General features: G+C 39.7%; 2 protein-coding genes across 2 annotated transcripts; both read right to left on the bottom strand.

Moving 5' to 3' along the window:
- Positions 1-32: 32 nt before the first annotated feature.
- On the bottom strand, positions 33-7610 carry LOC103465454 (Fc receptor-like protein 5). The gene is made up of 11 exons (XM_008410297.2): positions 7348-7610; positions 7207-7233; positions 5973-6251; positions 5607-5900; positions 4471-4743; positions 3547-3855; positions 2561-2614; positions 2373-2474; positions 2264-2288; positions 2097-2166; positions 33-244 (listed from the first exon to the last, which is right to left on the bottom strand). The coding sequence occupies exons 1-11, from the start codon at positions 7589-7591 to the stop codon at positions 224-226; spliced, it is 1698 nt and encodes a 565-aa protein (XP_008408519.1). The 5' UTR covers positions 7592-7610; the 3' UTR covers positions 33-223.
- Positions 7552-19821, bottom strand: tmc8 (transmembrane channel-like 8). The gene is made up of 17 exons (XM_008410281.2): positions 19677-19821; positions 15499-17452; positions 14641-14905; positions 13777-13925; positions 13567-13698; positions 13423-13475; positions 13159-13298; positions 12657-12804; positions 11153-11317; positions 10910-11061; positions 10712-10787; positions 10363-10466; positions 10040-10226; positions 9131-9279; positions 8832-8972; positions 8306-8384; positions 7552-8005 (listed from the first exon to the last, which is right to left on the bottom strand). The coding sequence occupies exons 2-17, from the start codon at positions 15539-15541 to the stop codon at positions 7883-7885; spliced, it is 2106 nt and encodes a 701-aa protein (XP_008408503.1). The 5' UTR covers positions 15542-17452; positions 19677-19821; the 3' UTR covers positions 7552-7882.
- Between the last annotated feature and the right edge of the window lie 2774 nt (positions 19822-22595).

Raw genomic sequence — 22595 nt, 5'->3', positions numbered from 1 at the left:
TGTTTTCTTTCATTTAACTCATGAAAACACACTTTTACATCTTTAGAATTTATTTGCAAAATTACAAAGTACAGTAGAAGTTCAACACATTTGATCACTCTTTATACAGGGAGAGCCCACTCTTAGAATATTTTATAAAACATATCAGATTATTGAAAGCAGAAAGTTGGTTACTTCACAAATAAATAATAATTAGCATGAATCAGGATCTTCTTGGATGTTTTCATACTGTGATTTCAGCCGTCTGAAACAGAAACAAAGACAGAATTAGTATGTCTTTTTTGTTTGTAAGTTATATGTTTTTTCATATTGCAAAGTTTATAGTCTGCATGGGATCCAAAGTGGAAGCTAAAATATCAACAAAAATAAAATAAAAATAGTCCAATCACATTAAGTCAGGTTAAAATATATTTTACATGTACAGTATATTCTTTTTCTTTCAAGTGTTTTATAAAATTAAAGACCTTTAGAAATGTATTTGAAAATTGTGTCTATTTGTGTCATTAAAAATTAAAAGTGTACAATACTAAAAAAAAAATCTAATTTTAGAGGTGACAAGTAAAATAAGATCTAAACTAAAATTATGACAAATAAATAAATTACTTGAGTGACATGTGACAAAAATCTAATTATTCAGGTGGAACAACTTTAGGACGTGGCAAAAAAAAAAACAACTAAAAAAACTAAAATGTATCAAATTGGCAAAAAAAAAAGGCATTCAGAACAAAAACACAAATCCTAACATTACAAAGAAAATATATTGACAATAATATGAGAATATTGAAATTATATATAATTAATTATGAATGTGATCTATTTAAACAATTTTAATTGTCAAAGTGAAAAAAACATTAGTAAATGTGAATTATTCAAAAAATATAATTCGATATGAAACTCTGTTATTAGTAGTAGTTATTTTTTAGAATCCATTCAAATCTAACTAAAACTATTTAAAAAATAACTAAAAAAAAAAAAAAAAAAAGTAAAGATAAAATGCATGAAAAAAAACTAATAAAAAGCTGACTGAATTGTTCTCGCTGCTGCTGCTGCTGTTGTTCCTGCTGGCGGTCGCAGCTCCAGTGACGCCAGCAGGTGACGGATCGCCTCGCTTTGCCTAAACTCCGCCCACATTGTGACGGCGACCAGATAAAACAGGCTTTACTCAGCAAATTCAGTCGGGTCTGTGGAAACCACCAAACGCTATCACCAGCTCTGCGTGTAACTCCTGCAGCTGTTGCTCTCAGAGATCATGTGTCATCACATGGCGGCTGACACACTGTGGTTGTTTTTCTGCTCTAGAAACTGAGCGATGCGCATCCATTGATTAAACTSTGAGATATGACAAACGGACGCAGCTGAAAGCTTAAACTTTAGCCAAAATCATATTTTCTAAGACGTAGAAGCATATTTTAAGCATCTAGGGCTGAAAGACTAAATAAAGACCAGCCTGAGTGAAGAAGCTTAAAGAGCTTCTTGTCTGACATAAACCTCAAGATGACGAGCGGTTAAAAGCTGACACCAGCAGGTCAGAGATGGCCGACGTGTTCACTAACATCTGCTGCAGAGAGCAATCATATTTTATGTTATGTTATGTATTTATTTATATTGTTTATGCCCGTAAACAATGCTGTAGCTGTGTGTAACCTAAATAACAGGGAGGCATTTTTTCCAGTGCACTACTKTATTTCTAAAAACTTTTCTTTGTTATTCTTTATTTAACCAGCAAGTTCTTTATGATTATCATCTGTTTTATGAGGGAGACCTGGCAGACAATTGAATTAACATTAAAACACATACAAATAATAATTTTGCTTAATCAACTGTATCAATAAAGGACCTCCACTAATTTTAACAGTTAACATTTCTTTCCAGAGAGCAACAACTGGGTCCAGCCTGGAAACATTACAATAAACTTAAGTACACAGAGTAAGTGCACCCTCTATCGATTACTTCTGTATCATTTTATAAAAGTGCTGCAGAGCAAATACAACTGTTACTGCAGCTTTAAGTAAAAAATAAAAACATGGGGTTTTGAAGTAAAGTATTCTATTAACACGTCAGAAAATTTGATTAACTCTGGCGTTGTCTGGGTTTACCTGGTTCTGGACACGACGGGACAAAGTGTCYGTTTGAGACTCCGGCTCAGAGAGATGGGACGGTATTGTGCTGGAATCACAGAAAATATGGCATTTCATGCACATCGACAAGGCGATTTAAATCAAAGAAACGATAAAATGGCTTTAAATTAAGTGGCAGAACTTACTTAGCTGCAGAAACATTGRTAGGAGCTGCAAATAAGACACATGCAGAGAGCAACAAATGAGTACCGCATTTCAGTGGGACAGACTACACGCAAGCTTTGCTGCACAGACCTGGGGAGTGGTCAAGCATCTTGAACAGACAGGCTGAGGCCACCGCCAGCATCAGCAGGAAGAAGCAGCAGAACACCAAGGTGATAACTTCAGTGAAAAACTCTGCGGATCAGAAGATACAAAGCCGTTAATGTAACACATYGTGGCTTTACTAGAGTACATCACTAGTGTGGTATATTATTTTTTACTTTGTGAAGTTTCAGTGCAGAATGATGCCTGAGCCATYGAGTTGAGGATTTCCTCTGGTTGATGGGAAAACAAGCAGAAAAAAAATGACCAGGATTAAMATCGCTCAATGCTGCAGCTGGTAGAAAACAACAAAACGATGCATGAATGTGAACTAGAGGGGGGGAAAAAATATGCATGGTTTTTTATTKTGTTTTTGAAGTAAAAATGTGAAAACTGTGGTGTGCATTTGTATCCGGCATCCCCGTCTCAGGTCTAAAAAAAATGACATTTTGGTCCATTCCTCTCTGCGTAATATCCCAAAGTCAATCAGATCGGATGGAGAAAATCTKTAACACATCGGTTTTCAAGTGCATATTAGTCCCACAAATGCTCTGGACTTTGACTAGGCCATTCTAACGCATCGATATGCTTTGATCAAAATGTAGCTCTGGTTCTGTTTCCTTCACCGCAGACTCAGAGCTTTTATTCCAGGTTATCTGGAATAATCTCCCCATTAACTCAAACTAGATTCTCTGACAAAGAAAAGATTGCCCACACCATGACACTGCCACCACCATGCAAGTTTGTTTAGCTCAAATTCATGTTTAAAATATTTATAGTGAAAAGACCTTAAACCTCTTAGATTGGGATTCAGTGACTGGAACAGCTAAACGGCTGATTTCTGTTTTCACCAAGTTAAAAAAAATCCAGAATTTCTCATTTGAAATAATAAAACAAGGATATTATTGTTTAATAAAGTTACAAAATGGCATATTAACCCAAGTAGTACTTATTTTACTTCTGCTTTGAACGGAAARCCACAGTGTATAATATTAATTTGGCATAAATCAGARATGTTACACATCTATTTGYTTCCTTTGTCCTGACTGTTTAAAATATTTGTGTCCTGGACATCCGGTGCCTAAAACCGTCCAGACTATGATAATGATTGAAAACGTGAGAGTGCACCTCCAACTTTTCATTTATGATAAATATCTTTTCTCACCGGTGATTTGGACAAGTACAGCGGCGCTTTCGGCCCAKGGCCCAGAGTCCTCGTAGCTGTCTCTGGCCCTGCAGCGGTAATACCCAGAATCCTCTGCGTTGAGCTGAGTGAGGAAGAGGACTTGCTTTTGGYGGGACAGGACAGCCTGAGGCCGAATCTCCTCGGGCAGAAGAACGGAGTCGTTGAGCAGCCAGGAGAAGAGTGGGAACGTCCCGCTGCTGAGGCGACAGCTCAGCCTGGCAGCGGTCAGCGTRGCCTCGGTGCTGTACAGATAGTCCACTTCCACTCTCACGTCCGGCCCGACCGGGACTGGAGACACAGGAAGAAGACAACAGGAAGGCCATGAGCTCAACGGGTATGTAGGGTAAAATAATAATAAAAATGAGCCGCAATATTTTGGTTTATTTAGCTCGTCATAGAGAAAAAATATGGGTGTTCATTTTTCAAAGTCACATTTTCAACTTGTTCCACACAATTTTATGAATGGCAGAGTTTCAAACTAAACATTCAATTCACAGGTTAAATATTTAGTACGCAAACTAAATATTTAACTTTCAAATTAAATATCCAGTTTAGAGAATATTTAGTTTGAAAATATCTACCAGCTCAGACGTGARCACTTAGTTGGTAAACCACATATTTAGTTTGCAAAACATTTAGCTGCAAAATAAATATTTTGCTAAGTGAATATGTAGCTCCAAACTAAGTATTTAGCTTGGTAACTAAATATTTAACTTGCTAAATATTTAGCCTGGATCTCTGACATTTATAAATGTGTAACAAATCATCACTCACATTTTTTGTCTCTAAATATAACAGCCTGTCAYAGAGAAAGATTAATGATGAGGAATTAAGAAGTGGCTCCCCATAAACGAGGGAACCAGGAGTGTGGATCACAGAACTGATCCTGAACACACGTCTCACCTACTTCCAGAGCGAGGGCCTCACTCCTCAGGTCCTGCACCTCCGTTCTYCCTCGGCACCGGGCCTCTCCCATGTTCAGCCCGATCACGACGGGAACATCGAACCASACGGCGAGGGACTCTGCAGCTGTGGCGGACCTCACCTCCCTGCCGTCCAGTAGCAGAGAAAAGCTCACAGGTGGACTTCCTCTTGAGGACCGGCAGGTTACGTTTCCATGGTAATTCTGCCCGTCTTTGAAAACGGAGATGGAAATTTCCGGTTTTGAGATCTTGACTGTGGAACAGGAGGAGAAAGAAATGTAGAGAGACAGAGACAGAGAGAGAGAGAGAGAGAGAGAATGTATTTTAGAAGAAACTCAAACAAACCAACAATTTCACACAACAAATCCACCCAACACCCAGGGATGAAGTTAAAAACAGAGTCGAAACCTGTCAGGTCGTGGGTTGTTTTGGGGTTTGATTATTTGTTTATAGTTTTGATTACTGTTCTTTGTTTGCCTCATACTTTCATTAGATCAGCCTTGTTTCTCTTTTACTTTACTCCTTGAATAAATAAACAGTTTAATTCTGTTTATTTATTCCTTGTGTCTAGTTTTTTTTTACGAGCTCACATGTTAGCGCTCTCTCTCTCCTCACACCTGCAAACTGTTTCTAATCAGCCATTTGTTCCTTGTTTAGTAATCAGGCTCCCCAGTAATTTTACCACTCATTCTCAGTCATTCCTTGCTGGTTCCTCCAGTTACTATCCCTTTATTTATATTTCAAACAATACTGTTTCAGTATTTCTATATTCACTTGTACTTTTCTTTTGTATATATAGATTTTATATTGGTTCTGCTCTGTCCTTTATACTGCTGTAACAATGTAAATTTCCCCACTGCGGGATTAGTAAAGGAATATCTGATCTTATCTTTACATCCTGGCAGCTTTGTGCCTAGTCCCTGTGTTTTTTGTTCTGCTCTGGCTCCCTGTGTTGTTTTTTGTAAGTTTTTGTTGTAAATTTTCATTAAATACGAAACCAAGTCTCCGCCTCGGCCACATCTGCATTTAGGTTCGACTTCACCACCACACGTCATGACAAAACCCCTCATATGAAGACATGCAACATGCATGAAATATCGTTTTGTTGACATTTACCTTTGACTGTCACCTTGACCTCTGCGCTGGTTGAATACCTGCTGATGTCTTGCACCACAGACCAAGCAACGCAGCTGTAGCTTCCCTCCTGGTCCAGAGTCACCTCCTCCATCACAAGTTTGTTCTCATAGATAACGAATCCAGCGGTCGATAAGGTCACTTCCTTCCTGTTAAGGTGCCAGGTGTACTTAAGGTCGGAACCTCGCTCGGCGTCGCAGCTCAGGACGATTCGTGACCCCTCGTAGGCAACCGGCGGAGAGGGCTCAGAGGTCACTCTTGTGTTTGATGGCGGAGCTAGAAATAAATACGGTAAAGAGCATTAGACTGAGTGTAAAGCTTGGGAACCCAGACAAGTCCAATACTTACTGACTACMGTCAGTTTGATCCCGTTGCTGAATCCCGTTTTTCTTCCAGCGAACGCCCTGCACCGATACGAGCCGCCTGAAGCTGCTTTGACTTTCAGGGGAAACGCCACAGGTTGGTTCCCTTTTTGGCTGACTTCTGTGGTGAGCGGGACACGATCCTTTATCAGCCTGTAGGCGACCTGAGTGGACAAGCCGGGGGCAAAACAGCGGAAGACCGCCCTGGTGTTGAGGTAGGCTTTGTCAGGGCCGGACAGCACCGGACGGAGAAAACCTGGCTCACCTGGAGATCCAAACCAAACTTATCGTAAAAAATGGAGCACAGCTAACATATATATATATATATCCTCAAAAATCTTTATGACAAACTAGTGGAAAAGTCAAGTTGAAATTGGCAGACTCACTRCAGTAAAAGAAGGACAATTGTTATTGAAGTCACATTTTCTTGGGTTAGTAATGGCTACCTCCCCCCAAAGAAAGCATGGATTTATGATCACATTGTATCAAAATATGCAGAAAACTGCTGCTGACAATCTGAGAGAGTTGATTACAGGTGTCATGGAATTAAAGTTTTAATGTTTTAGGATTTTATCTTGAAYTTGTGTATTAGACCTTTGATYTTTCATGCGTCTTGAATTTGGTTTCGTATTTTAAAGTCGGTTCTCATCTCTCTKTGCAGTGATYGTTTCTTCCAKATGAAAGTACAACAATTTCCCTTCTTGTTTTTATTTGATCCCTTTATGGATTTAAGCTCACCTGCCACTTTATTATATGCTAGTACTGGAATGGCAACTAAACCTTAATCCTTCATAGCACAGATTAAGCACTGAAGGCATTGAAGCTTCCATTAAACCAAATTGTAGCAGGTGAGTTGGTTGGATTTTGTCATCCTTGCTACATACACTGTTAAACGTTGCTGCCGGTTACTCACCCCGTTTTCTGTCTCACACCTATAATTAGATTTTGTTTTTTGTTGATAATCAGCAAGCCAAAGTGAACTCAACAAGTCAGAAAGCCTGTAATCCAAAGTTTACATTTTGAATGAATTTTTTCTCATAAATCCCTTTAAAACACCAGTTTTACCCATTTTTCCAGTTCACCATATAAACATTAAAATGTGTCCTCCTGAGACCTTTTTTTTTTTTTTGCCACACCGTTTATAAAGTGCACCAAAGTGTCTGAAGAGTTTTCATTGGTTGACAGTAAACACTGCTCCATATCKGAACAATCACACTTACCTATCGTGATGGACAAACTTGCAAGAGCTAAAAAAAACAACAAAAAAACAACAAAAAAAACACAATCAACAACACGAGACAGGAGGAATATTAGCCCAGGAAATAAACCATTCARATCTTAATAACTCCCAAATTACTCACCCAGAATTGGCAGTAAACATACAACGAGTCGGTTCTTCATAACAAGACTATGAATGTGTCTTTGGCATGGTCCTTTCTGCATGTATGTCTCATTGCATGTGCATGTGTAAGGCATGGTGCTGGGACACATATGTTGTATGTAGATAACGTAACAGAGGGGACGTTTTTCTATGACGYCATACAAAGAGCCTGGAAAACATGCAATTAGTGCAAAAAAGTTTAATAGACACACAAATAGAAACATTTACWGCCTCTTGAATAATATTAAATTAACATTTAGGAATACTACCAAGCTCTATTTTCCATATAGCGAGGTTAATGTGCACGTCATCAATGTCAACACTGATAAAAGGCTTCCAGCAGTCTGTGCACTGTTAGTAGCTTTAACACAGGCATATAAAAGGCTTGCAAGAATAATCTGAAAATGTCTTTTTACAGAATTGGGTCACAAGTTTCAATAGGTCACTCTGCTCCTTTGTGAATAATTCAACATTCTTGTTTTCCATCATTTCCAGATGAGAGTAAACTGGGAGTGTCAGGGAGCGCCGTGGAGGGGCCGCTTCTGTTCAGCCGCAGCAGGACGGACTCTGTTTGGGTTCTTAGGACCTCTCAGCAAGGTGGCATGCTGCTTCACCAGGAAGCGTTTATCTGAGCTGCACTGTGGGAGGACAACAGCAAGACGTAGCATTAACACAAATAGGACCGAAGCTCATAAAACGCAGAAAAAAGGCTAAGATGATGAAGAGCCAAAGTAAACGAATGTTTCCTTCTTTCATAAAAATGAGCCGAATGTTCCTCACAATTACTCAGTTTTCTTTGCGTMATGCTAATCCTGACATTGAACAGGATTAAAATGGAATCTTGTTCAACGTTACCCACTTTTTAAGACTGGGTAGAAACTATAAGATGCTATAAGAATCATACAATTATCAGAGTTAAAAATGATTTGGAAGCTTACCATAATCAGCATGTCTTTAAGCCTTTCGATTGCCTTCCGGTTGGCGCGTCCTCGTGACACGTACGACGTCAGGATGATGCTGAGGACACAAAACGTTGCATTTTCATTTCACATCACATCTGATCTCCAGTGGATCCAATCAGATCAACGCAGAGTTGACGGACAACAACCACACAACACAGTTGGTAGCTTGCAAAAGTATTCATACCTCTTCCAAATAGACTTCAATGGATTTTATTGGGATTTCATGTGGATCATCACASATAAAGCAGAARAAAGGGGAAGCACAGTTTTCGAAACTGTCGTACAAATAAAAATCTGGAAGCTGTTTTAGCTATTCAGCCATTTTGAATCAGTACTTCTGAAGTCGCTTCCACTGAATTGCTTCATAAAGTTTGTAACATGATAAAACATGAAGAGCGATGTTCAGSATGTTCTGATGCCACCTGTTGGCAGTAACTTGTTGTTCAAACAGGTAAAGCTGTATTCCTCATTGTGATAAAAGATGACGCCCAATGTAACTTACATCTCACCCAGCAGGAGAGGCAGGGCAAAGGCTTGTGAGGACAAGTACTTGAGAACRTTCTGGACTGAGTCGGGAAGACTTTTCACGCAGGTTTCTGTCACAGTGAGCACAGTTTCATTTTTAAGCGGACCACAGGAGATCCTGAAGTAGGAAACAGAGAGAAAAATATGTATCCAAAAAGRTTAATAAAAAAACAACACACACAGAGAGAATTTGAACAATTTTAGATAGAAAGCTGTTACTGAGACATRTAGTGTCATATTGTAAATACTGAGAGAGAGTAATGGAACAATGTGTACGTCTTAGTTCCCTCGGCCAGGTGGAAGTCAACGATCGGCGCGGCTGCAGCCATGACGAGGCCCAGCAGCAGCATGAAGTGGAATAGAACCGACGAGTTGGAGGCTCGGAACATCCGCTGCTCYGCCTCACAGCACCTCAGGACACCAAACTGAAGAAACACGCGGAGATTTGAGTTTTATTCCCACTTCACCGATCAAACAGTTGCAATCAATTACAAAAAGTACAATTTAGATTTTTTTTTGTGTGTGTGCCGCCAAATGTTTAGGAAAGAGCCTGAGGTAATATTTATCTCCCTTATTAGGATGAATATTTTTCAGACTGGTATCCAAATGGAGGACATCGTCTAAGAAACAAGAATGGCAGCAGCTGACAAGGACTCCTGTCTTAGTAGCTCCGAATATCATATTTATAAAACTAAAGGAGTTTATTTTTACCAGACACGCTGTAATTTAAGCTAGCCGGTTGCTAGCTTTATAACAAACRGTCTGCTTAGGAGGCGGTAAAAACATCTTAAATTAAAAATATACATGTTTGCCTGCCGTCCAGTCTTCTGGTTTCATTAGTTAAGATTTTTAAAAAGTTACATTAGGAAAATTAACAACACAAGTGAGATGCATTGGTCATGCATAACATTACGACCACCAGCAGGTGAAGTGAAAAACTCTTAAGTGATTATCTACTCGTGACAGAACCCTGCTAGTGGGTGGGATGTGTTGGAGCAGCAACAACGCCTGCRGATTAAAAAAAATAGTAAAGAGGTTTGTGCTCTTTATGAGATARAAAATGCACCCGAGTTTGTTGAATGCWRGGCTGCATAGCTGCAAATCAATCAGGGTCCTCACCCTGGTCATAATGTTATGCCTGATCAATTAATTTGATCATGCAAATCTCTTGTTTCGGTCTGCTACCTTCTGGATGTAGAATATCACCAGCAGGCTGACCACTCCGATCATAGGCAGCAGGGGGCAGTAGTACACCCCAACCCACAACACAGTTTGGATGTAGACCAGATCCAGAACTTTGAACGGGATCAGGAACCGCTGCCTCCCGCACAGCCGGACCAGTAAGCATGTCGGGCGCTTCTCCTGCAAAAGCCTGCCAAGCAGAAAGAAACACAAGACCGTTCATCAGCTTGGTTTAAAAAAAAAAAAAACATTGAGCATGCGTGGGCTTTCTGTAGAAATCATCACAATGACTATGAAAGAAACTGAGTGATCTCAAGCAAACCCACTTCCTGGGGTAGTTCACCAAAAAAGTGTTGCAGAAAGTGGTGAGGAAGTTGAAGATGCACAGTTTGTACATCTGAATGCCAATCTGGTTTTCCCTGCACAGACGCTGCACAGAAAACACACACAACAAAAAAAAAAGGAAAAGAAATCAAGTCAAAAGGAGAATTTTTTTTTTGAAAAAAAAAGTTCCCATAGTTCAAGCGAAACCGAAGTCAAACCGGAGTCCGCGCTCATTATCTATGCTAATAAATTCTACAACTTTAAATCATTGCCAAGTTTTAACAGAGTAACTCAGATCAGGTTGGTTTTATGAAGGTAAAATATTAACCTACTTCTTTCACTTTCACTTACATTTTCTACAGATGTTGTTGTTTTGAAGAGGAAAAATAAGTAGATCCCCAGGGAAGCCAGCTTCAAGAAGATACTCCTGAATAAAAAGACACGGTGAACCCTCGTGGCCACGTGTGTGTGTGTGCGTGTGTGTGTGTGTGCATGCGTGTGTGCGGGTGTGTAACTGTTTCCAGGTGTTTGCATCTGTCTGCCTCTCACCTCACAAGCGTTGCATTCACTTGAACGGTTAGCGAGTAGTCCTCGAAAGATGAGATCTTGCGGAATATCTGMGGGAGGACTAGGTCCACAGAGGTGATGGTGATGGGAGAAAGATACTGAAGGATCAGGCTGAGAATCCAAACTTGGTTCGACTACGAAAAACAGACATTAGCAATTTTTATCAAACAATATTTATTCATGTATTTGCTGCAGAAATACAAAACTTCAGGATGAAATCCTTACCTCTTTGAGGGATACGTTTGTGGAGTAGTAGATGAGGGTAAAAGCTCCACCGAGCAGAAAGACAACAATCAGGTTGAGGATGAACCTCAGCAGGTAGAGGCGCAGCTTTTGTCCCAGAGTCCTTTGAGCCTTTTTCAAGTTGAACTTCCTCTCCTCCAGGAAGAGCTGCCAGACAGATTTTTTATTTGTTTTTGCAGCATAAATGTCTAGATCAATATTTAGTGTAGGTCAACAAGATGCACAAGAGTAACTTCCTTTTATGTGATATAAAATATTATAGTAATTATAGATTATAGTAACAAAGATCACACCTATAAACGTCATTTTAATTCGTTTTTGGAGATAAGCGGAAGAAATACTTTCCTAGTAAGGCCTGAGGTACAAAATCAGGAGATAAGCCATTTGCCTCTTGCAATGTTGTTTTTTAAAATAAGATATTAAATACTTTAAAGCTGCAGTAAATTTAAAAAAATGTTTTCTACATATTATTATGGCCTTACAATATGAAGCAGATAATCTGAGTCTTCCACCTCCTCCCAGCGCTACTGCTGCTATCTCTCTGAAACAACCAGTCAGAACCAGGAGGAGGGTCTCAGAGCTGTCAATCATACTTGTGTATGCACCACTCGTACCCTCCCCCCTTTCTCTCTTTCTCATCAACAGAGCTTGTTGTGGATGCTCAGGCTAGTTAGCGTAGCCACTGATGGCGGTGGATAAAGTTTTGTTTCCCCGCCATTAGCACATTAAGCAGAGGATACACAAGATGCTCCTCCTGCTTCTGATTGGTTGTTCCTGACAAATGGAAATGGTAGCACTGGGAAGACGTGGAGAAGCTACATGTTTCCATAGATCATCTGTCTCTTGTCATGCTGTCAGGACRTATGAAGAAATACTTAAATAAAAGTTACATATTGCAGCTTTACGTGATTCAAAGGTCTCCCGAGTGACGCGTTCAGTCAAGTCATGTATAAAGATGACGACAACACAACAGAACAAAAATGACAATAGAAAGAAAGACAAGTCAGGGTTAATTTAACTGAGAATGAAAGAGGGATCCAAGTTTCAAAATAATAGAAAAATAACAAAAATATTCACTTATTTGAAACAACGGTCTAAAGTATGTTTGGACAATTRTATATAGAGTTATACCTTGTTTTTTTTGGCACTTTGACAGGCATTGTTTTTTTTAAATGCTATTAAGCTGTGTTACTAACCAGCTCCTGATTTCTTAGTTTTCTATGTATTTTGGATCTGTGAAACATTACACGCCTCCGCAAAAAAAATTCCCATCAGGAGTATTGAAATGGTTGCATTCTGGCCAGACACGTCACAGCTTTCTAACATTCGGCTCACAGAAGAGTTTCACTCCGTCGTTGTTTCARACGGCACCGTTTCATACACGCTGCGTGTCGCCTCCATTTTGTTTTCTAGCATYAGGTCGGGCTGCTGTGAGCGTGGCAGAACAGGAAGCTGCTATCTGCAGGTGTGTCTCCTCCTCACTCACCTTGAGGTCATTCCTGATGAAGCTCTGCTTGAGCTCTGCAGACTTTGAATGCTGGATGGTGTAGTCCCAGCCACAAAAGACCTTAAAGCTCACATTCATGCTGGTTCGCTTCTCGAGCATCCAGGTGTGCTTRTAGCCAACGATTGTTCTGCAAGGTGGGGAAAAAAACAAACAAAACGTGCAAACCAAGGATTAAATGTCTGAAGGTTTGTGTGATGTAGAAAAAATTTTATTGTTTCACCTTCTATTTGACATAATCCTGCAGAAATGAACTGTAGCTTGATTTGACAACATTTGTCCACTCTATAGCAAAGGTTTTCTAAATCTCTGAGACTGAGAGCAARCCTCTGCATTTTACAGTCCAAATAAAGGAGGAAAAMGTTTTAAAATTARTTTTTGGGGTTTCATTTTTAAAGCCTGGCATTTTAACAGACACATTTTTGAGATMCCATGTAAACCGAAGGTGATTAATGTTTCCGCAGCATTGCTGTGGGTTACTGACCTGYGGACCACCATGATGAGACTGAGGAAGATGATGCAGAGGATCCCAGCCAGGTAAAGCAGGGGTGTRTTCAGGCAATCGAGATCCAGAGAGCCTCTGGTGTAAAAGCCAAAGAAAACAGGCGAACGAGCCAAAAGTCCCTGGTTTAAAAGAAGCAGAAGATGTGTACAGCAGGTATCTTATGTTTTAAACTAAACTATGACTACGTGGCTTTTCTTCATGTCTAAAGCAATCAGTATTCATGCACAGAATAATAAYTCCTACCGTTCCCACGAGGAARTCTAACACAGAGTCGTCTCCGTCAAATCGCAACCATTCTGTGAAATAACCGAGATTTAACTCCACATATGTCTCAACCGCATTTCTGCTTTATACATGATACCAGAGGCGAGTTAGATGCAACTATACCTCTGCTGTTTTTGCCATAAAACCCTGTGGGCCCCAGGATGAAGCCGCCGATCAGAGCGCAGTGCAGCAGGTTCAAGTAGATCAGATATCTGAGGAACACAAAGTAGGACTTCACTCCGACGCCAAACCTCCCTGAAAATCAACGGAAAAAAAAAAAAACAGGATCAAAAGGTGAAAAAAAGAAACGCGGGTCTTCAAAGTTTCTGTTACCTTGAATTTTGTGGAGTGTGTGTTTCCAAGGCARCAAGCTGGCTCCCGCCTCCCTCATGTGAGCCCAGACCCTCTTCCTGTTGATGCTCTGGCTCCGCCTCCATGACTCCCAGAAACCAATGTTGCTGATCTGCATTTTCCTCCTTTCCCTAATTAACAGCAAATGTATATTTTTACATACTTAATATATCACACATCCAAACATTAAAGGACACAAAGTTAAACTTGAAATATGTGTAACATTAAACTGAATCTCACTGAGATTAAAATTTTTCAGTTTAAGTAAATTAACTCCGAGCTCCTCCTGGATGACAGAACCTCTCAACTCATCCTTCAAGCTGAGCCTGACCTTTCCAGGAAGCTCAAGCAGTTTATGTTTATATTAAATACGATCATAAATGTCTGCAAACTGCAGAATTTGAAGAAAGTTGAAGCGACGCTCTGAAAAAGTTAACATTATTCACACATGGTGCTCAGACCACGGTTACAAAATCCTGCCCATCCTGAACTGTTGCAGTCTGAAATTCACTCAACAGCAGGAATATGACCAGAACTACAGCGGTCACTTCAGCTTAGAGATGCTCACCAAAGTTTGTTTAGAAAGTGGTTGTCCATAGTCTGAAAGAACTGAACTAAAAACAGAAGATATATTTTTTCCAAAAAACAGTAACTTTGTTCTACTTTGAAGAAATCTTTTTTTTTTTTTTATCACCAACAACAACAACAACTAATAATATTTTAATCAAGTGCAAGCTGTGACTCCTTATTTTACTTTAGCAGTTCCACTTTTAGAAAACAGACTACAGTTTTTTTTAAACAAGTTTAGAATAAACAAAATATATACATATTCATAAATGTTCCCACCTTGCGCTCCTCTTCCCCTGCATACAAATGGCCAGGTTTCGCAGTGGCTGCAGCGACAGCTTGTCTCTGGGTCCTCTCGACTGGCTCTCAGTGCTGAAGGCCTCGTCGGGTCGCGGGCCACCCGACCGGAAGGCCTCGCTGCTTTTCAGCGTATCATAGCTGTCCTGCTGGGACCGGACAGCCTGGACACTGGGCAGCAGGTCAAATATCTCTGTCTGGTAGTACTCACATGAGTCTGACGACAGGGTGGAYTGGACGCTTTCGTCTGTTCGGACAGCAAAAAAAGTAAATCGGCACAATGTACGTTGAATTCATGCAAAACAGAAACCCATCTTTGCAAAAGCACTAATAGTTTAACAACATAGAGTCCTGCCAAAGGTTGAATTATTCTTGAACCTTTTGAAAAATCACAAGATTTGGTGTAATTTCCTGAGATTATTTGCTTAAGTGCAAGTCTGTCTGTCCACCAACAGCTGAATCCTGGTTAAATAGAGCAATGATCAGAGGCTCAGCAGCAAATCTACATCTGAACAACTAAAAAAAGAAAGGAGTCAAAGTCCAGCACATCTCCATCATCTTCAGCCACAATCTCATTAAAAGGAGAAAAGGTGACTTTAGGTTGTGACTTAAAAGTCTAGTTTTGAAAATAACTAAGCARAGACTAACCAGCTCTTCAGAGAGCCAAGCACATAAACTTGTTTCATGAAACAGCGCAAAACACAGGCTTCCTGTGAACTTCATGCCTGTAAGCTAATAGTTCTGATCGCCTTACACACACGGTTAGAAAATACAAGCTCTCTTATCTCACTTTGTCACACACACACACACACCGAGTTGAAAAATTGAGATGTTTATTACCTGACAAGAGTCTCGTGAAGTTCACCGTTTTCTGGCCCTCCATTTTCCCCCYACCGCACTTCCTCTTTAATTGCAAACTAAGCTGTCCGTCCTCATAAGCAACACATACCGTCGACTTCTCTGCTCGAGCTGCAACTCAAAGTTTCAAAAAAGTGAAAAGTCACTTCTGAGTCCTGCATCAAAACGCCCCGCTTCACGCCTCGCAGCAGACGCCATGCAGAASYGCTTCTGAACAGCTGACCGGCTCTGTCTCGCGCTGCTGGGACCGCTTCCGCTTCTCAAGGTGGAGTAGGTGTAAAATTGGTCCAAACTGAGACTGAAGTTTTGACAGATCGCAGGAAGTCACATGACAGGGCTTCCTGCCTGTCGAGAAGAAATGCACAAACACWCTGGGGTGGGAGGCAAAAAGCACAGAGAGGTTTAGTGAAGCAATCAGATGAAGCATCTTGACTCATGACTAACTCTGATGTGTTGTTTAAATTCAACAAAAAAGTTAGTAGTAATTTATCTTAAATTKAATTTTTTGGYATAARTTCCAGCTCCGTCTTGTCRTAGTTTCCACTTCTRCTAATTAGAAAAGTAGATCACAAGCCATTTAGGCCATATAGGTTGACATCACTGCCTCCTCTCAGGGAAGCTGTTCACTGTTTACAGCCAGTGAGTGATGGGGGGGGGGAAAGGAGGTGATGAAACACAAAGGCGTTTTACACCCACTCTCAGGAGACCACAAAGACATTTGAGGTTTCCAGTCAATACCTTCTTAAATGGTATCAACGTCATTTCTAAGCTGCTGTTTCCACATGATTGGTTTCCATTCTACTGAAACTGTCGAAGGCACACTCTGCTTTGGCCAGAAACAAAGGGATGTTAGAGTTTGGCTTCGAGACAAAGAATGAAAACAGAGAGGGGAGAAGTTGTTGAGCTTTTGTTCAAAGTACTTGGAGAGGAAGCGGAGAGTCTGCAATGAAAGCATTTGCATGTCTTTACACTTAGAAGCAAAAATAAAAGACAGGAAACCTCACATTTGTGTGTGGAAAAGATATGCCGGTCAAGTACCTGTATGCGTGCAAAAAGCAACTTCTTCTGCAAAACTCAAAAATAAATCTATAAATTTGATCCACACTGATTAAAAGTTGTTCAAATGAATCTGCCCATCACGATTAATAACCCTAATCATTGAGCCAGGTGAGCTACAATGGGAAGTTCTGACTTTGGTGCATTTTCTTCCCACTTTTCAGATTCTAATTAAAACAATTTATCAATTTTACTCTCATAATTATGCTCTTCTGTTTATTTAGACATTTTTCAAGCACAGACATCAGGAACTGATACATTAGGAGTGTCATTTGGGTTCTTTTGACCCAAATGATACCTGTTTTCATTTTAAAATGATCACTGCCTGGTTTGGAAATATCACAATTAAGGGCTCAGCAACAGTAATCAGGATGGTAAAAGTGGGTCACTTCAGCAAAAACACACCGTCTGCTATATAAGCACAGCTTTGTTGAGCCATTCTTAATGGTCTAATTTGATTTAAAAGAAGTCTTTTTTTTTTTTTTTTTTTATAATTCTTTTGCCAGGGTGGCAGGGTTCAATCTGATGCCAAAAGCATAATGTTTGAGCTCGGTGTGTTCCCAAAAACATATTAGCGTAGCTATGCGTGAACTTGGCCCCTCTCCAAGATTGTTTACTGGAACCTGTTCAGGGTGGGAATGTTCTCAACAGGAAGAGGGGACAAAATCCAGTTCTGCCCAATGTCCCATACAACTCCGCCCCGAGTCATTTCATATTATGTGAAAGACTTATCGTTTGCAGGTGGCTTCTGTTCTTTCACGCTTGAAAAACTACGTTCAGCCTCCGTTCGTGTGTAAGTAGACGCCGGCCGGCTAGTCTGAGTAGGACCGAACCATCCGCGCCTGCTCTGCGGGGGTCACCTTTACATTAAGTTGATAACCTAACAAAATAAGATATCGACAAAAAGAAATAACTTGAAACTCCTCGAAGTCTACATTTGATATTTAAACAAATACATGTGGTTTTAAACCAGTGTCAACCCTATATCAGTTTTGTTTTAATGTTAAAAGGCAATTCGTTAATGGTTCCTCCCCGCTGCTGACACAATACTGCAGTTTTGACTGACAGCCGCTCTGGTGGGGCGGTTGAACTGTTTGTCAAATAACTGGTGGGTAAGTTAAACACTGTCTCTGTATAACTCTGCTTTATTTGACCACGTCTTCACTCTTTCACGTTAAAAAACCAATTATTTTGTTATTTAAAACTGTGTCCGGTTAACAAAGACTCTAAAAGTAGTTGTCTCGTTGTCCGCCGCTGTTCGTCAGTTAAAGTTTAGGCGAGTGGACATTTTTAACAGCCAGGACTCAGAGGAGAGTCGGTGTTATAAGTGGTGAGGATGGGGGAGACGGTCCTTTGTTGTTGCTTGGAGCTGATTAGGCGGAGGAGGTTTCAGATTCACTATCTGATCGGAGAGTTTTCCTGTTTCTGTGATGGCAGGTAGCTTTGTTCTGCCCTCGGGTCAGAGTTCTTCTTCTGTCTCGGTTTACAACAGGAACTTTTTTGTTACATTCAGTTCAGTATCTCTGAAAGACTCGACGGCAAACCTATAATTTACAATCCCCTGCCCTGAGTGAGGGCAATTATAGGTCTGTAACAGAGTTCAGTATGAAGTTTAAACTGTAACTGGATTCCTGCAGTGTTGGAAAAACGTTGTTTTGGTAATTGTCAACAGATGCTTGGTTAGGGTGATCAACATCAGTGGGCTAGATAGATAACTGTTTAATTGTTTAAAATTGGCTTTTTCTGAACATCTGCTTTACACTGTAATAGAATGATAATCCCATTGAGCTGTGTGTACTTGACTTCAGATGTTGCAGCATGAAAGTATGTTGAGAAAGAAGATCATTAAAATACCTTTTACCTGTGTCATATGCATGCTTGTTTTAAATCCTGACACTCTTGGGTCTTTATGTTGCTCGGGTTTCAGTCTGTAACATGTAAAATGTTCCGATCCAAGATCTCAAGACAACTTAAGCAGCGTTTTAGTCTTTAGATATTGACGCTTTTAATAAATGGCAGCGATGCACTGATCAGGTTACTGCTGGTGATGCCGATATCCGTCTCCTCTTCTGTTGAACTGGTTCCAGTGCTAAGCTGAAGACATTAGCGTAAGCATAGCAACAGCTCTCTCTTTCTCATCTTCATGTTGTGATATTACTTGTCCCGAAGCTTAAGTAGATCACTGCGCTGCGTAGAGCTGAGCTCACAGATATTTGCTGAAATTTACAAACATAATTTCCAACTCGGTTCTTTAACAGCGTCTGTCTTTTGATGCCGCCAGGGGATTTTGTGCTTTTAACTCTTGTTCTCCAGCAGAACTGCAGATCCTTTGACTGTGATTGTGAAGCATTCAAAAGCACAACTTATTTCTAAAAAATAGCACTTAAGCACTTAAGAATAAATCTGGGGATGATAGGGCTTCTGTTTGTGAAGATACTGAGATAAATAATAATATGTGTTGTGTAATTAAACACTGATTATCCACAAAAAGTGACAAATGAGCTCTGCTTAAGCACCAGAACCACTTTGGTAGAAATGCCCCATGATGGGGCTTTGTTTGTCAAAATAATAGAAGAAGACGATATTCAACTTCTGCATCCTAAGAGCCATTTTCAATCAAAATTAATTACTCAACTTTTACGTAACAACTCTACAAATATCAGTCTAGAAAAGTTGTGAATTTCTAAATTAAATTCTTGTAGTTTAGAGGCTGCACGTTAGTCTAAGTTTTGACACGTTTYGTTGTTTTGTCCGCTCTTCCCTCCTTGCTTTAAATCACAGCTGAATCTGTTAGTAGCTTTTCTAAGAACTGTGAGAACTGATTGCCTTTAAAACTCATTGCCTTTCTAGCTGTCTAGACAGCTTTCTAGCTGTCTAGACAGCTAGAATAGACAGCTAGAAAGGCAATCAGATTTTCTAGCTGTCTAGAAAAGCCAAATAGCTAAATAAAAGCTAAATAGACAGCTAGAAAGGCAACCAGCTTTAAAGCGGTCAGAGTTTACAGGACAGATGACTTCAAACTCCTTCCTTCTCTTTAGCCCCATGCTGCTGACTAAATTCCTTTTGGTTTCTATGCTGGATAATAAACATACAAACATACTTACTTATGATGGAAGGGAGTGATCTTTAGCCTTGGATGTCTAGATTAATCCACTCAAATCGATGTTTTGCAACTTACAAGAGTTTTTTTTTTCCATCATCTTTGTCTGAATCCAGCCTGAACTCAAATCAGGCTGGATTAGTGGTTGACCACTCCTCTCTTTGTTTCAAGTATATTTAATTTGGCAGGACAAGRGCTCAACTKTGACTCATTGGTCATGCGCTGTGTCCCACTCCCACAGTATCTGCCTCTAACTGAAGGGTCTCAAGAGGACTGTTTATGTCTTGAGCTGCACAGAAAAYGCTCKGAGTATGGCAAAAAGAAATAGTGCAACATGATCCTAGAAAAGTCTGGTAATGGGAAAAGGCCTGTTTGTGAGAGAGTAACAAGGAAAATCTGTTGGCTGTAACTTGTGTAATAGGACTTTACGTGGGAGAAAAACAAGTTTCAGAAGGATATTTTCAAACTGGTTATATTCCTGGTGGATATTCAGAGCTCCATCTGCGCCGTGTGAACTGTATGTACTGAGRACTCAACCAGCAGTACCTTCACCTTGAGAAAAGGGTCTGGATATTTGTCTTATCTCGCTACATTCTTCCCATGCATAGTCGTAGCTGAGCGCTGTGTGCATGTTGTTATGACGGGGCAAGTTACCTTTTATATATAACAACCTGTGATCAGACACTTTAAAAGGCTGTTTGCATTAGCCGTCTTAGTGTTGAGTGAGTATTTACTCACTCTGGTTTGCAAGACTTCTCTAAATCTATGAGMTTCTGAGGACGTTTGTTTGCACCCTACCCCTCGTTAAGTGACCTCAGAAATGTTTTTTGAATGTAGTTCTGAGCTTTGACTAGACCGTGACAGGACAGAAATGCTGAAAGTTAAAATATCTCTTCTTTATAGCAGACCCCCTCACCCCCCCTCTCTCTCCCAGATATTTTGATTGCAAACAGAATAGTATGTAGAACAGTCCATATTTTCATCCACAATGACAAAAAGTCTAGCTATTTTTCTTCAGTAATTGTTCTGTTTTTTATTTTTGCTAAAAGCTGTGTACACCTGATACAACYTTTCTGGACTAGATGTTATTATTTAGAAAATAAATTGTTTCTAAGACTGTCAGTGAATCTGGAACAGTTGCAAGATGTCCGATGAAAGGTCTTAAATTCATGTGTCTAAAATTAAGACCTTCAAACTTCTTAAATTTATTTTAAATAGTAAGTTGGAGGCTTTAAGAGCACGTCTTTTAAGCTTTGTCTTGACAGGACTATTTCATCTCGTTCATTCCATGTATATGTTTTTCTCGCAGGATTTTTCTGTCAGACGAAATATTGAGTTCCACCCTGACGATTGAGGCTACCGCTAATCAGCCGCTAATAGTCCTTTGCTAAGCCAGCATTTTTTTTTTTTGCATCTATTCACTATAAGTGCAAATTTACCACCAGTTTACTGGATGAAGTTTGTACAATTTTTTGGAGATATGGGTCTTAAATCAAAAAGTATGACATGTGAAGTGGTGAAATCTGCAGAGAWAACCTGCTGTGCTCTCTGTTGCTAGTTCATGTAAACAGGAAGTGGATGAGGCATTCAGTGCATCAGCATAACGGAGCRTCCTGAAAGGCAGCAGACAGACCGGCTCTTCAAAAACTCATAAATTTTAAACTCGGATTAGTCACCTCCATTACGGATAATACCTTCAACAATAACCAGTCTTAAGTTCTGCAGTTTACACAGATTATAATTGAACTAGTTTATTATCATAATTCACCATCTAAACTAAACTGACACTTCCATCATGAACTCATTCAAATTCATTCTTCTGTTTTACACCTGGTTCTCTTTATGCTTCTTTGCCCACAACTCGGTACGTTCAGTTTTGATGGTTAAGGTTCTGTTTTTATTACACTWCAGGCAAGGGGGAGACATAAATGTTTTGAGTGACAACATGATAATAGATTGGAGCATATCTTTCATGCACAGATAGTGATAATCTACTAATCCCTTTTTTCCTGTTGGATTCAAAACTACTGGCTCAGTCGAGGAACCTGCAGCTCATCTTGTTGTTTCATGATCAGCGCTTGTTAATTTCTACTCAAGTCAGTTTAGCTTGTTTCAGTTCAACATAATATTACTTCAGTAATCAAAGGAAATAAAACGCATGTGTTATATGTGAAACAGAATCATGAATCTGCAGATTTATGGAGGAGATTTATACTCCTCTAATGTGGTTTTCACAAAATAAAGACATGAGAAAACAAAAGTCGCCATCTTCTTTAAAGGAAAAAAAAAACCTTTGCAAATTCACATGATTATGATGCAAATATCTATAGTTTTTATTTTCCACCAAGGTTAACTATTCTGCACTTACGTGTTAATCGCTAATTGTTGACAGATTAAATCAAGTTTGATTTGGTGTCGGTGTTGGCATGRTTGAATGGCTTTAGTTTAGTGAAGTCCGACAAAGATTTTAATTGAGCTTTTATTTATTATTAGACAACCATTAAGTAGGGTACAGTAATTAGCATAACTCTGTTTTTACCTGGGATGCATGATTGATAGGAGCGGAGCAGGGTGGAGCTGCATGCACATTTATTAATTCTGAACTTGTAACAGCCTAATGAAAATCTGCACCTGACTTTCCTTCCTACTTGTTCYTTTTCTTGAAAAAATTGATCYAGACACAACTTTTTCATGCAAACTCATTTGTCTTTCAAACTCATTTGCATTTGAAGACTGATCAATCTGCATGTCACACTCTTTATAACTTAACACAGTCTCTTCTTCTTAAAAAGAATGTGTCATTAACAATCTCTTAGGAAGACATTGCTGATCACAATCTCTTAAGAAGATGTCATCAGCAAGTTTTTCTTCTGCCTCAGAAGAAAAACTTGTTGATGACATCTTTTTAAAAAGAAGAGGAGCC

The sequence above is a fragment of the Poecilia reticulata genome, linkage group LG1, assembly GCF_000633615.1.
Source record: "Poecilia reticulata strain Guanapo linkage group LG1, Guppy_female_1.0+MT, whole genome shotgun sequence".
NCBI classification, from domain to species: domain Eukaryota; kingdom Metazoa; phylum Chordata; class Actinopteri; order Cyprinodontiformes; family Poeciliidae; genus Poecilia; species Poecilia reticulata.
Note: the sequence above shows the minus strand (reverse complement) of the source record. Positions and strands in the feature narration are given on the sequence as shown.